The 16415-nt window shown below is 40.8% G+C and overlaps 1 protein-coding gene across 9 annotated transcripts in view; it reads right to left on the bottom strand.

Moving 5' to 3' along the window:
* The window catches only part of SCHIP1 (schwannomin interacting protein 1), a 122143-nt gene that overhangs the window by 46277 nt on the left and 59451 nt on the right, over positions 1-16415 (bottom strand). The window contains exon 1 of one of the 9 annotated variants that reach the window (XM_082461055.1): positions 6079-6312. The exons of 7 other annotated variants lie outside the window; for them this stretch is intronic. Coding sequence is in view for 1 of the 2 variants with exons in the window: in XM_082461064.1 (XP_082317190.1) it covers positions 6079-6108 (30 nt within the window). In the remaining variant the exon portion in view is untranslated. Of the gene's footprint in view, positions 1-6078; positions 6313-16415 lie in introns of those variants that run through there. One more of the 9 variants, XM_082461064.1, reaches the window with a different exon arrangement.

The raw sequence follows: 16415 nt of genomic DNA, 5'->3' as shown, positions 1-16415 counted from the left end.
TAATAGAATACGGCGCTATTGATGTTGAGCTTCTGCATGTGAAATCTTAGTTTAAGATCGTGTGTGTGTGCGCGTGTGTGTGTGTGAAGGTGGGGTCTCTACTCTCCAAAAATCATGCATGCACTGATATGTATCATAGTGATGTTTCCATTTCCTTCCCCTCCTCTATCCCCAGCCCCTTTCCAAGAGAAAATACTAGACTTTTGGCTTAAAATATGCATATGCATATTTATTTCTTAAAATCGCTTGATGTCTAAAACGTGATGTTTGAGGCCCCCAGTGCTACTTTAAATAGGAATGATGTGCTTGTACTAAATTTCTATTTCAGATCAGGCCCATACTGAAATCCTGTATGAATACTGAAAAAAATCCATGATTTTTTCCCCCCATTTGGGCACCTATCACTGTGCTCCTTTTGTGGTAAAAAATATACAACATTAGATTTTCAGATATACAGCCTAAAAACAAGTGCAGACGAGTTTACATCCAGAACTATTTTCTTAATTTTTAAGGTGATGGACATGTTACTCTCTCCTCAGACAAACACACCGTATCTCAACAAGGCAAAACACAACTATACCCCAACCAGGCAAAACAATGAAAACAAGTATTCTTCAGCACTTAACTATGGGGAAAAAAATTTCCCAATCAAATAAAAATCTATAGAACAAGATGGAAAAATAACTTCATTGAACTTTATTTATTTTTCATTGAACTTATACTTAAAAGCCTGTATCAAATAGTGCACTAAATGCTTTGAAATTCCCCTCTCCATTAGGTCAATATATTTTTTCCCTGCTATGGATGAAACCAGGCTTAAATTGAGTGGAATCTTAAATGAAGTCAAATTTGATACCTTGTTTTCTCATTCACAGGAAGAGGGAATTGGGAAATGAGCCCTCCCTTGCCCTGGTGTCAATAGGGACAGACTATATTTCCTTTCCTTTGTTAACCATGAAATAACCCACTAGAATCTGGGCATGAAAGGCTGCTTACTACTTTCTCCAGCAAGAATTTTTAATGTACTATTTAAACTGATATAATCCCTAGTTTTATCATTTGAGACCAATATAGGACATCTTTTATGTGCTGGGTATGACACTTCAATTGGGCTGAAACATTTTGTCCAAGAGGTATTTGGTGTTTCAGGAGCCAGTAAAATTATCCCTCTATATGGTAAAAAGATTTCTGAAAACTTCGCAAAATTCAATATATTAAGAAAGGTGGCTTGAGGATGAGTATTTGCCTCAACTGACCACAGGTATTTTGAAAAAGTACTTGGGGATGGACCATGAGGTTCACCTTGGGAAAATTCTCTTGGTGAAGGAGAAGTAGGTATGGAGGTGTGTTCTTAATGCATTGTCTCTGGGAAGGGGGGGTGTCTGTCTCTTTCATTTTCTTCTTTGCACTGTGTCTCCCATCTCGGCATATGGGATGCTGGCAACTGGGAAAGAGGCTCGTAAGCCAGGTACACGGAATACCAGGATCAGCTTCACCAACTCCCTGTTGCAGTGCACAGATCTGAGCTTCTCTCTGGTATTATGATGCAAAAGCCTCGTCCTGGGGACTCGGAACAGCACCAACTGTAGAAGATGCAATTCAGTCCAACACACATTTATTGAACACATACTATGTTTGCAGGGCAGGAAATGAAAATCAGGTCTTTGTTCTCAAGAAGCCTGTTGTCTAATGGGGGAGACAGACTTATATGTCACTAGCTGTAAATGGGTTCTAACAGAAGTAAAAGCAAAATGCACTGAGAAGGAGAAAGCTTCCTGAAGGAGGTGACATTTGAGCCTCAGAGTACATCAGCTTGCAACAGGTAGAAGCAGGTGTGTGGGTGGCAGACTTTGTAGGCTGAGGCGTCACAGCAAAGAAAAAGGACTGATGGCAATTTGGGGGCAGAAGTATAGCAGTTTGGAGGGAGGAGTGTTTCTGCCCAGGGTTCTGATCATGGTTAGGTCTTGACTGCCATACAAAGGGGTTGGAAATTTATCCTAAAGAAAATGGGGAAGCATCAAAGATTTCTGCTCTGCTTTTTCAAGACCAGGTGTGTATTTGAAGAAGAGTTTCTTTATGCTCCCAAGGGAGGAAAAGGATGCGAGTCATTCACATACCATTTTACTTTCTTTCTCCTCCATTCCTGTGGTAGCTAAGAACGTGAGGGTGTGGTTTGTATCTGGGGTGGTGATAAGGGAATTTAAACAACGGAGAGAAAGGGATAAAAGCGTGTCATTGGCTTTACATTCGCATCAATCTCCAAAATGAACTGCAGGGAGAGAGGAGAAAATATTTGGGAGTTTTTAAGCAAAATGGACCCTTTGACCTAAGCGTGTACTTCCAAGTTAACGATATTTCAAAGCTTTCTATCAGAGATCGTTTAGAAGAATCTGACCTCTTGAAGGCTGCCAGGCCTGAAGCTGTGGGCAAGGCTCTTTCCTGAAGAGACTGGCTTCATCCCAAGACTGGAAAATGGAGGTTGATAGCTCTATCTTTTAACACGGCTACAACTGAAAATGACAACACATGCCGCAGTAACCTCTGTGCTAATGTAAACCCTGGGAGGGAGGAAAGTACACGAAGATGATGACAACGTGAGAACCTTTTAAAACAAAACAGCCATGAAAAATTCTGCCTGAGAACTTCTCTCTGATCATCCCTCCTTGGATTAAGTTGTTCCAAGCACAGTGCATCCATCCACCTCAAGCAGTGGTTTTCAAGCTCTTGGAAGCAGTGACACTCTTTTTTTCAAAACAGTCATCTATTTGGAAAAGCAATACATGAGAATCAGCTATACTTCTACATATTAGTAATAACTAATTGGGAAGTGAAGTGATGTATGGTTTTCCTGGGCTGCTTATAATCTTCACTGAGCCCTTTATGTGCATTGGGAGAAGGTGTCTCTTAATTCACGGTAACAGACTTGCTGATGCAGAAAGGTGGCCTCTGGCAGGGACCTGCCAACTCTCATGCCAGGATGTTAACTAGGAAAAATCCCGTTTCACAGATGAGAAAAGGAACAAGAATTAAGGGGATAATCTGACCCACAAACACTGAAACCAGGGCAGATTAATGGTAGGAGGTTAGAATAGGAATAGGGTTGAAAGTCACCCCAATGGCCATCAAAATGTAACAAACCACAATACTATAGAATGTTTACAGTGTCTTTCTTCTTAATCAACTTTATATACAGTAGGCACATCCATCCATTTTATTTGAGAGCTTGTTCTTAGCACTGGGAGAGCAGATGGACACAAACCTGAAAATCCCTGCCCTCAGGGAGCTTCCGTGGAGAGAGGGAGACAGAAAATAGACAAATGAGTAAAAGTCTGATGGCTGGTGATGAATGCCAAATATAAAAATAAAGTGTAACAGAAATACTGGCATAGAACTGGGGAGTTGGAAGTTGACATAGTAAGTCCAGAGAAGGCCTTCACAAGAAGGTGACATTTGAGCAAAGATCTGAAGAAAGTGGGAGAGAAAGCCATGGGGGTTACCAACAGGACAAATATAGGATGCCCGCGTGAATCTGAATTTCACGTAAACAGTGAACAATTTTTTAATATAAATATGCCCCAAACACTGCAGATTGTTTGCTAAATCTGCAACCCTACACAGGGTACCTGGAGGAAGCACATGTCAGGCAGGAGGGGCAGCAAGTGCAGGGCCAGGCCAGCATGGGGGGAGGGGAGGAAGGGATGGAGGGAGGGGGATGTGGGAGAGGAATCAGGGGTGAGGTGATGTAAGGCCCTGGGGGCCCTGGGAGGACATGGGCTTTTATGTCGAGGAGGAGAATTTTGAGATGGGTGACAGGCTCTGACTTAGGTCTTGAAAGATCATTTTGGATACTTGTTGAAAACAGACTACGGAATGGGGGCAAGGGCAGGAGCAGTACCAGTCAGGAGGCCGTTACTGCTCTGATGATGACGACGATGATGGAACAAGAGTAATAACAACATATATCTAGACATGTGCACCAAAATGTCCAAGTAAGTTTGAGGGGAATGGCCTCCGAAGCCCCATTCATGGGCTCTCCATTAAGAAACCTTGGTACACATTTATGGAGGAAAGAAATCAGTCCTACAAATAAAGTCCTTCTACTCACTGAGATGCTAACCTTGAGGAATTTGCTTTAACCACTACATTATCATCCTTAAGAATAAGTAAATAAATAAATAAGCCTTCATCAGAAAAGGGGAAGTTTCTGAAAAACATCGAACTGTAGATATCACCAGTGACCATGACAACATCAAGCCAAGCACTTAGAGAAACCACCCTTTCTGAATCCAAATGCACATGGTGCCCAGTGGGTTCTAAAACTAAGGTTTCTAAGTAGGATTGAGACGTGGCTTCAAGGTTAATGTTTTTGTTTATGCTGAGTTATGAATAAAGGGAGAGCATTTCAAAAGAACATACACATGAAGATAGTCCTATAAAACTCCATGGAGATGCAGAATCTATTGCCTATTATTATCTGCCTAATGCACGTAATTTTATTGTGAAAATAAGCAATAAATACTTCAAAACTATCGAACACATAACGACTGTTACATGTTGTAGTTCATATAAAATAAAATCAATTTGTCTTCCTCTGGAAGCAGTAGGCTAAAAAATCTCTCCTCTCCAGATGAAAGTGCTGATATTTGACCAATTTTTGACTTGTAAAACCAGTGATTCCATGTTCAACCTAATGAAAAGATATAGGGCATAATCTTATAGTATCTTGCCTTTCAAAAATCAAATTACATAGCATCTTTGAAAACTGAGCAGAAAAATGATTTTAATTATTATAGTAATTTAATCACCTGGAGCCAGGCCATAAGTAGGTTAGGCTCTCCATGGATGTTGACACTACGCTCCCAAACGGTATTCTGTGTAAGTTTTGGTTGTTTCCTCAGATCATGACCCTTTTCTCTTGGAAAGAGCTCCTATGAAGCACAATCTTGATATTTAGGATCTATGGCCCTAAATGTACTATAAAATAAAAATACTATAAGTCTACAGTTACAAAATTCCAATTATTAAGCAGAGAAAAAGTGGATAAATACACTTTCTAGGCACACAATACTTGGCTGAGAAACGACTGCCTTGAGTCTTGTGAGATGTACTATTCTGCCTGCATATATTCACCACTGTGAAACCCGACCTTATGAGAAACACCTGCTGGTCTCAGGTAACCTACCTCACACAAGGAAGAGGCATTGTTAGATTAGAGAAATAGTCCCTTAGAGCGTCTAAACTCGGTCAGTTGAGTGATACCCTGATATTAACTATCCAAGACTTGGACTAGCCATTGCTTGCTGCTGCAAAGAGCAATTTCTCTGAGAACATTCTCGTTGTCTGTTGAAAACGAGGATACTTTCAATGTTGCCTCCACAGTCCAGTCACACTCTAGAACTGGTCTTCTGAAATCGTCTGTGTTTACTTCAACTCCAGAGAGCAAATTAGCACACAGATGAGTATGTATTACTCAAAATCTTCTATTTGGAGTTTTTTATGCATGTTGGTACCTTAATTCTTATTTACTAGTCATTTAAAACAACACACTAGTAAAAATAAGTTTGGAGAGACATACAAGTGCAACTTTAAACGTCAAGTGCATGCCAGCTAATTTTTGAAAATTCTTAGATCATCAATTATTACTTGCTATTTAATATCCTTCAAGACAATCCTAAAAACTGTATGTGAAGCAAGTCGCAACCCTACGCAATGAGCAAAAATCGTATTTTTCATTGTTATCTAAGTGAAATTCCAGATAGATTTTCCTTCTCCAAAGCCCCTGAAATTCAATTACAGTTCAAAGCAGTTCGTCTCATTCGCACAGACATACAGAATGTGCAAAGCACAGATCACCTCCGTGGATTTCACATATGCTTTAAAGGCCAAAGAAGCAGTGTTTTCTGCCCCATTACTCCCCAGAAAATCTAATTACAATTCAGATACTGTATGCGATGAAGGCCAGGAGGGGAGGATAGCAAAATCCCTTGAAAATCCGTAAAGAGGCAACCTGCTGCTTTGGAAGAGGAAGGCCTCCTCTCCCAAAGGATGCCGGCCTCACAATCAGGCTTTCAATCTTACCTGATACGAACAGTTCTCCTGATGTACCATCTCAGTGCATCCTAGGGCGCAGACCCCAAACAGGACCGCTCAGCGAAGCTGCGGAGGGAAAGCGCGGAGCACCACTGGCGGAGAGCAAGCCCTGGGAAGGCAGGGGCTCCCCGCAGATTAAAATGGATGCTGTTTCGCTGATCAACCTGCGCAGTGGCACTGCCTGCGCCGGGAAGCGCGCAGCGAGCCGAGCTGCTCTCCTCGGAAAGCAGCAGTGAGGCTTACAAACATGGAGCTAGGACCGGGCTGGGGGAGGGGGCGCGCTCATCACTGGCACAATCAGCCAATTATATTATAGGCACAAAGGAAAGGATCAGTCTGGGGCTGGTGTGACCTTCTGGTGCTTTATGAAGGCAGTTAACTGATGTGGAAACATTCTAGTCCTCATTACAGGGAAAAAGGCCGGCGAGGGAGAAGGAGAGAGACAGACACGAATCAATGTTGCAGTTGAACATTTCTAACCTCCGGCATCATCCTTCCTGCCCGCAGATGCTGCTTGCATGGTGCTTATGAAACGAGAGGCCTTAAGGATCATTTCATAACTTTTAACAGGCGAAAGGGAAAACAACCCGTTCTGAATATTGACACTGGAGGGATGTTCTCTGTGTTGAGTGTCTGAAGTGTTTGTCAACTTTATAACTAAAAGGAGGGCCTTCATTCTTTCAAAAAAATATTATTTTGTAATTCTTTTGATTTCCCACTTATTTCTGGCTCTTATCAGCATGTTTTTTAAGTCAAACAGAAATACGATGAAATAATTTTCCTATAATTTTTTAGGGAGGGAGCTTATTAAAGTATTAAAGTCAGTATAATTCATTCATTTCATGAAAATGAAATGAAACTGCAAGGTTTTTTTTGCCAGTAAGGCCATATATATATATGGCCCAATGCTGTGACCTGAATATATAGACACCCCCAATATAGCACAATATGATTCTAGAGACAGACCATTCCACCTAAGAGACAGTAATGGAAAGGATTCTGGGCTTTCAGATAGTAATCAAAGGACATACAAGTTGGACCATACATGTCTCTGGTAAAAAGAGGAACGAATTTCTAAAATACTTCAGGGTGGTTCTAGGATTTTAGGATATATAAAGAGGAACGACTAGGCTTATAAATTTGTGAAGCTAATTTAATGATAGATAATTTAAAAACTAAACACAATAAAATTTTCTTATCTATATTTCTTAGTTGCCATAGGGCAACTCATCTTGCTATTTCTTAATAAAATGGTTCTGAGCAAGTCAATGGTATTCAATAAAATCTTGACTGAATTTAAACCATCAAATAAAAAAAATTCAATAGAGATATTATTCTTAAGCTATTTTGATATAGCTATATCTATCTTCTTAAATAATCTTACTAATAACTGCAAAGTCTTCATTATGCTATTAATCGAGAAAAACAAGTACTTTTTGCCCGATGAATGGAGTCAACATGTTTGACAAGTTTTCATATCCAGCTCGATCTTAAGGAATGCTGAGAATTTGTGTTAGGAATATTTGGTGATATATTTTTAATTTTATAACATCTCTGCTTCTTGGAAAGAAACAAACCTATTTTACTAAATATTCTTAATTTTCGTGATTTGAGATTCTGACAGGAGAAAAGTTGGCCCTCTGAGTTCAACCCCAGAGACACACTCACAAGCCTGGCTTCAGCTTCCTGGTTAGGACAGTGGAAAGGTGGCAGGAAAGGCCCAGCTGATGATCTCACAGGCTGGCATTTCAGCACTGGTCCAATGGGTTCAAAGGAAAAAGCACTCTGGACATGCACCCTGCAAAGCTCACGGGCCTTCTCCCTGGAATCTAGGAGAGAGCTAGGCCACCTAACATGTGCAAGACTTTTGAGGCCTGTTCGTTGGCGGGTGGCACAATGAGAGCTTGATGAACAAAGCAGAAGCCTGAGCTAGATTATGAGTCTTCTTAAAAAGATGATGAAGAAAAGAGGACAGAAACTCTTCAGTGAAAGGAAATAACATGCAACATATCCTCATCCAAAATTTCATCCCTCCTTGTTGAGTAATCTGTACAGGACAGAGACAGAGACAGACTTCTTTGTGGAGTGCCTTGCTATACAACTGCCCAGATGAAGGCTCTGGAATCCGAAGTATGTGCAAGGAAAAGTAAGCCGAACTAAAAGTTCCTTTTGCAAGGTAGCAAATAAGATCAAATGGAAATTTTATGACGAACATAAAACACAATCCCAACTTTCCAAGACAGAACAGCTTTACTTGAAAGGCTGTTAAAACTTTATCCAAGTTACTACTTTGACAATCTATGACCTTAAGGCTTGGGAGCATGCTTTCAAGCTATACAAGGTCTAAGAAGTTGCTTCCTGGACTCTGTTCTCTTCTGAAAACTGAAGGCTCTGGGATATATTACATAAACTCCTAAAGACATTTATCATGTGTTGTTTAAAAAAAAAAAAAAGCCTAAACATGATCCCACTCTTCACAGTTGCTGTTCCATAAATAGTGGAAGTGACTCAGAGGTGGCTCTGGGGAGAACAGACTTCTGACAATTGTATCCTAAATCCTGTCAAAAAACCTCTCAAGAGGTATAAACAAGATAAAAAAAAAAAAAAAAAGGAATATGTCAAGCAAGCTTCCCTTTATAGTCATTCATTGGAAAGGACTTTGTGTGATAATTTAAATTATGATTTGCTAGTACAAAAAACTTTAAACAGAAACCAGCTGTTCCAAGAACATTTAAGCTAGAATAACTTACCAAGCTACAGTGACATTTGTTATTTTTGGACTAAAAAATATTGATGAACTGTTTAAGTAGTGTGATCTATGTAGCATAGAGATTATTTTTTCTTCTCAGGTCTTCACAACTTCTCTTCCCATAAAAAGTATTGGATTTCAGATTTAGATGGGACCTCAAGAGATAAACTGTTATTTTCCAGATATGGAAACTGAGGCCTAAGAGAGTTGTGACATGCCCAAGAACATGAATCCTCCAACAGCAGCAAAAAGGCCTCAAAGTAAGAGGAAAAAAAAAAACCCTCCAGATTTTCTTTGTGAGTGCGTTCATATAAAAAATGCTAAATTGAGGGCCACTAGACTTGGAGAAATAAACCCCCTTTGACTGAGCCAATGTAGGCTGGCCTTGAAATCAAAATCCATCATAAGGTAAGAGGGAGGTTGCAGTGTGGTTCTACCTAAATCCGAATCCAAGGTATGTTTTAAAAGAAGAAATATTAGAGCATTTCCTCATTAAGCTAATGATCCTATTTCTGCCACCAAGCAAACTATTATGTCTTTAAATCCAGAAAAATATTTTTTCATTTGTGGCAATTAATAGCAACAGAATGAAGATGGGCAACAGACACATGAAAAGATGCTCAACATCACTAATCATCAGGGAAATGCAAATCAAAACCATAATGAGATATCAGTTCACATCCATCAGAATGGCGGTCATCAAAAAGACAACAAATAACAAGTGTTGGAGAGGATGTAGAGAAAAGGGAATCCTTGTGCACTGTTGGTGGGAATGTAAATTGGTATAGGCACTATGGAAAACAGTATGGAGGCTCCTCAAAAAAATTAAAAATAGAACTACCATATGATCCAGCAATTCCACTTCTGGGTATTTTCCCCAAGAAAACAAAAACACTAATTTGAAAAGATATATGCACCCCTATGTTCACTGCAGTATTATTTATAATAGCCAAGATATAGAAGCAACCTAAGTGTCCACCAACAGATGAATGGATAAAGAAAATGTGGCATATATATATTACTCAGCCATAAAAAAAGACGGCACTCTTGCCATTTGCGACAAAATGGATAGACCTAGAGGGTATTATGTTAAGTGAAATAAGTCAGACAGAGAAAGACAAATACTGCATGATTTCCACTGCAGTATTCCACTGTGGAATATGGCATAAACTCCACTTACATGTGGAATTTAAAAGACAAACAAATGAACAAACATAACTGAACAGAAACAGACTCACAGATACAGAGAACAAACAGGTGGTTGCCAGGGAGAGGGGGCGAGGGGTCAAAAGAAAAAAAAAGGTAACTATGTGAGGTAATGAATGCTAATTAGCTTGATAGTGGTGATCACTTCACAATGTATATTAATGTGAAACCATCACATTGTACACCTTAAATATATACAAATTTTGTCAATTATACCTCAAAAACGCTGAAAAAAAAGATTAAAATAAATAAATTTTTGAAATAGCAACAGAATGAAGGGTTTTTTTTGCGGGGGGTAGTAAATATAGTGGTTAAAAAGTCACATCTGCAGGTCATCTGAGAATACAGTTTCAAAAATGAATTACTGGGGTCAGGGACTGACTTGGGAAGGGCATAGGGAACTTTCTGGCACAAACTGTATGACTTGAAAGGGCCTGGTTTACAGAGGAGTATACATTTGTCAAAACTCATTGAATAATACATTTAAGATTTGTGCATTTCATTGTATGTAAAATTTACCTCAAAAGGATAAAAAAAGATCCGGTTAATGATATGCAGCTGAAGTATTTAGTGGATAGCTTAGGGATGTCTGCAACTCACTTTATTTTATTTTATTTTTTATTTTTATTTTATTTTTATTTTTTTAACATCTTTATTGGAGTATAATTGCTTTACAATGGTGTGTTAGTTTCTGCTTTATAACAAAGTGGATCAGTTATACATATACATATGTTCCCATATCTCTTCCCTCTTGCATCTCCCTCCCTCCCGCCCTCCCTATCCCACACCTCTAGGTGGTCACAATGCAACTCACTTTAAATGCATCAAATAAATGAGATGAATTGACGGATGGATAGATGGAAAGCTGTTGACAAAGGGAGTTTAGTAAAACAGTAATTGCAGAATCTGTATGGTGCATAAATGGAGATTCGCCTAAAAACTTTTCAGTTTGAAACAGTTTGTAATGAAATATTGGGGAAAAATGAAGTTATTGGGGGTGGGGAAGATGAGCAAGAAAGTCATTGTTTTAAGCAATAACTTTTAAGCTTTTCCTTAGGAATTTGTGGAAAGCAGGTAGACATTTTATATAGCGTTACGTTGTGCCTCTTTACCAGGCAAGGGAGGAAAAGGAATTATGAGGAAAATTAATCCTGTTCACATCAAGGGGAATTGGGTCCTTGAATAACCTGCCCAAAGAAGATCACAGTCAGCGTCACCAATGACGACAAACCTTAGAAAATGGCTTTACAGTTTACAAAGTACTTTCCCCAACATCTCCTTTGACTCTTACAACCTTGTGGTTGAAAGAAATTCCGATTATGCGCCACGTGAGGAAGTGTTTCTGCCCCCAAGGAGTTTGGTAAGGGAAATAAGGCAGTATACAAATGACTGCATAGAGTGATGAATGAGTAAAGTGCTACCAAAGAGATTTTGTTGTTTGCTCACTAGGAATTCAGGAGAGCAAGAGAACTCTTAGCTAGGTTAGCCAGGAGACGGCAATAATCTTGTTCATTTGGTTGTTTACTTCTTGAATGTCTGTCTTTTCTATTTCTAGATTAATGTAAATTTCCTTAGAACTTGGATCGTGGTTGGCTAATTCAGTGCTATTATCCCCAACATTTGAAATAATACCTGGCATATAATAGGCTCTCAATATTTTTAAATGAATGAATACATGATTGTGACTTTCAGAAAGTTACTTCATTGCTCTTAGCCTCAGTTTCCTCATCTATAAACTAAGGATGTTAATTCCTGGTTTATTGGGTTGATGATAGGATAAAAGGAGAATAACATATAAAACAGCTCTTAGGTGCCCTGGAAAGGAACAGAAATGGATTTTTTTCCGCTTCTCCTAATTAAAGGCAATATCAACAGTCCGAGGAATAAAGAGAGGCCTGAAGGATGGAGATGATAGTGGGAATGGAAAGTTAAAGACAGAGGAAGGTATTCCATGAGACTGTGAAAAATAAACTGACAGCACCTAGCCAGTGATCCGACCTGGAAGAGTGAACAGAACACGGGGTCATGAGGTTTCGAGACCACTGCCAGAGTAAACTTGGTGCTGTGAAAAGAAACAGGCAGTTAGAAGGAGGAACTGATTCTGAGGGATTGGGTTGCAGTAATGAGGTCTTTTATTTTTCACCATAAAGTTTTGAGTTGAAGGTGCAGGAAGCAACTGGGGCTCAAAAGAGAAGTCAGGTCAACAGATAGAACGTGGGGGTCTTTTACGGGGAGAGGATAGTTGCAGAAATGGATGAGATGAAGGGAGAGATTGTAGAGAAAGGACTGATCAGAAACAAAGACACCACTGTGGTGGGCACATCGATCCCCACGGGGGCTGGGGGTGGGGGAGGGGAATTAGGCTTGCTAATCAGCTGACCTTGAGATGAGGAGATTATCCTGGGTTATCCAGGCGGGCCCAATGTTATCACGAGGGTCCTTATAAGGTAAAAAGAGGAGGCAGCAGAGGAAGAATCAGAGAGATGGCAGCATGAGCAAGACTGCCCAGTGTTGTTGGGTTTGAAGACACAGGAAGGATCACGAGCCCAGGAATGTGGGAGGCCTCTAGAAAAGGGAAAAGGCAAGGAAGTGGAGTTTCCCTTAGAGCCTCCAGAAGGATTGCAGCCCTGCTGACACCTTGATTTTAGTTCGTGAGATTCGTTAGGGATTTCTGACCTCCAGAATTGTAGGATAATAAATGTATATTGACTTAAGTCACTAAGTTTGGGGTGATCTTTTATAGCTGCAATAGAAAATGACAATCCCCTTGGGTGAAAACCAGCATTCAGAAGGCAAGAGGAAGCAAAGGGGGTGTGGCCAACAAGGTGAGAGGAGAAGGAAAACCAACAGAGTGAGGGGTCAAGGCTTCAAATACCGCAGGGAAGCAGAAAAGACTAACAGGTGGAAAGGGAAACACAACCAAAAGCCATAAGTTTTGACAATTAGGAAGTCATCAGTTTCCCTTGAGAGAATACTAGTGTGTTAGGGGTGGAAGCCGAGTTACAAGTGGTTAAGAAGTTGAGGGACGGTGTAAAGAGCAGTCTGTAAAGAAGGTTGTGGATGAATTAGAGCATTGGGGTGGTAGCTTGAGAGTATAATGGAATCAGAGAGGTGGTTGGTCTTTAAGATAAGAAGATCCAAACGTCTGTGTGGGCATCAGGGAAGGAGCCAGCAAGACGGGAGAAACTGACTATGGTGGGTGGGAAATAACTGGAAGGGCCAGGTCCTGGACAAGTTAGATCAGGATCATGTAACAGGGCTTCATTCAGCCTTGGAACTGAAGATACGGGCAGTGAAATTATAAAGGAACGTTGAGGAAAGAGGAGATTGTAGTGGAGATGGGGAAAGATGCAGGAGCACACATGGGTGAGTATCTTGATTGGGTCCTTGAAGGAGGAAGGATGGCGAAGACCTCAAGGACTGGGAGGCTGGCTAGAATGGAATCAGGGAGGCGGAGCAGTGTGGGGGAAGCTCTTCTAAGATATTTTGTAGAAGGTGTTGCTGTATTACTTGAGAATATTCGAGTAATGCTGATTAATGCTATAGAAGAAAAACAAATGGGCTAGATGAAACTTACAAGCTGTGTTAAGCATAGATAATGAATATGTAGTGGCTTGTCAGACACAAGTGAAATGTGCAAGATTTAGACGATGAAGCAGAGTTCATGAGATGTGAAGTATTAAAAAGTAAGTTAGGGGCTTCCCTGGTGGCGCAGTGGATAAGAATCTGCCTGACAATGCAGGGGACACAGGTTCCATCCCTGGTCTGGGAAGATTCCATGTGCTGCGGAGCAGCTAAGCCCCGTGGGCCACAACTACTGAAGCCCGCGAGCCTAGAGCCCATGCTCTGCGACAAGAGAAGCCACTGAAATGAGAAGCCTGCACGCTGCAACGAACAGTAGCCCCTGCTTGCCGCAACTAGAGAAAGCCCGCACGCAGCAATGAAGACCCAACACAGCCAAAAATAAATAAAATAAAAATTAAAAAAAAAAAAGGAAGTTAGTTAACTGGATGTGTTAGACCTAGATCAAGCTGAGCATAAAAAGGGATGGAAAGACTAAAGAAGCGCCTAATATTCATGACACACTAAATAACCCCTAGGCACTCAATATTCATTAGATGGTACACTGACTGCCCATTGGTGACACCCATTCTGGCCCTATGTGTCCTCTGCCCAAGAAATACAATTCCATAGCTACTCATCAGGTGAGGGGGTAAGCTACAGGGGGAGCCTGAGGGACTTGCCCCTGTGTCTCAGATAAAGCAGGTTGTGTGTCATTGGCAGACACCTTCTGTCTAATTGGGCTTCCCTTCTACAACCTCAAGGCTGACTTGTAACCATATCATCAACAGGGAAGGTGGCTGTGGCAGAAAGACTGGACATGTAAATACTGCATAACCCAAGACTCAGGTAGTGTGGTCCTTCACATTCCTGGACCATATCCCAAGTAGGATTCTGGCACCAATTCCAATTCATGTGGAGGTGGGGTTTTCCCTACATGAAAACACAGGTTCTTGGATACCAACTGGGTGTCCTACAATTCAGCTCAGTTCTGACACTCTCTACCTGGAGATGGCATCAGATTCCACAGGTTGAGGGCTCAGTCCATGTGATTGTCCCCCCTCCCCACTTCACATGTCAACTGCAAGTCCGGGTTGTTACCTGTGCTCCTGACCAACAGGCTATAGATGGGAGGTTCCAACGAACCCCTCCTTGGGTTCAATTAATTTGCTAGAGCGGCTCACAGAACTCAAAGAAACATTTTGCTTATTAGATTACTGGTTTATTATAAAAGGACATAACTCAGGAACAGCCAGATGGGAGAGATGCACAGTGCAAAGTATGGGGGAAAGGCAAAGAGCTTTCATGCCCTCTCCCTGAGCATTCCACTCTCCCTAAACCCCCAAGTGCTCACCAACCTGGAAGCTCTCGGAACCCTGTCCTTTTTGGATTTTTATGAAGGCTTCATTTCATAGGCGTGACTGATTAAATCACAGGCCACTGGCGACTGATTCAACCTCTGGCCCCTCTCTGAGGTCCGGGGGGTGGGACTGAAAATTCCAACTCTCTAATCCCTTGGTTGGCCCTTCAGGCAACTGGTCCCCATCCTGAGGTATGTTCAAAAGTCACCTGACTAACATAGCAAGAGACACCTTTATCGCTCCTATCACTTAGGAAATTCCAAGGGTTTTAGGAGCTCTGTGCCAGAAGCAGGGACGAAGACCACATCACAATATCACACTAAGTACGGCAGCTCGTCCCATCTCCTTCCCTTGCATCTTGATACACATTTTAAATTGATTTAATCAGCTGTGATTTGAGTATCTTAATTTGGTCTGAGACTTCTCGGAGGAGTGCCTGGTAGTGGACTTGGAGGCTACTATTGCACCAAGGTCATTTCCCACAGAAAAGGATGCTTGGTATTTGTATAGCCCCACAGCTTCTTCCCACATAATCTGAGCCCCAGAAATGGAAAGAGAGAGAAGGGTAAAAATAGGTTGTAATTTTTTATCCTTATAACAAAATTACCTGAGAATCTTACAAGTGTATGTGTCAACTAATTTACTCAGAAGTTTTGACCATTCTACGGACGGTTGCACCTGTGTTTATCCTTTCAGATATTAAAAAACAGTTGCCTGAGTCAACTGTGAGTCAATGGCTGGCACTTTTTAAGTATTAGACTCTGCTTTTCAAGTGAAAACTAATGAATGAAACAATCAAAATTGTTTTTAATCAAAATAAAATTATTTTTCTTTCCAATTGATATTATTTACTTATTAAATCCCTCACAGGGAACATGAGGCTGTTTTGTTATACACAAACACTTGAAAACAGAATTTACAGAAGTCAGTTACAGTCTTATTCCCACTGTAGTTTTACATTTATGTCTTTATTTTGTTTGTGCCACACCAAGAGAATCCTGTTTCGCACAGATAAGTGGTTGGAAATGGTAACAGTCCTTTATAATAGCTTATGCTGCAATCTCCGGATATTCTTCATTAAACATGTCCGGGAGCTTGAAAGCAAAGTCACAAGAAATTTATTTCAAAATTGGTTTACTAATAACATACAGCAACTGCTCACATTTCTTATTAAAAACAAGATAAGAAAAGACAGACTACCCAAACTGACAATACGTCATCAACCAGGAACCAGACCTCCTCGTTTGATACATTGGGCATTCACTTGTGATTTGCACAATCCACCTGTTAGGCTTGATGTGGAATGTGCCAAACAGATGTGCCGCCCCTAACCTGGCACTGAACCCAGCTGGGCCTCTGGGACAGCCCAGATCATTTTTCCCACCTGGACATGCACAGGCACGAACTTTCAGCAAGACCAGTACAGAGCGACCACCTCCACGGTCAAT

Source organism: Balaenoptera physalus, assembly GCF_965194825.1.
Source record: "Balaenoptera physalus genome assembly, chromosome: 4".
NCBI classification, from domain to species: domain Eukaryota; kingdom Metazoa; phylum Chordata; class Mammalia; order Artiodactyla; family Balaenopteridae; genus Balaenoptera; species Balaenoptera physalus.
This window is presented reverse-complemented; position numbering and strand designations above follow the sequence as displayed.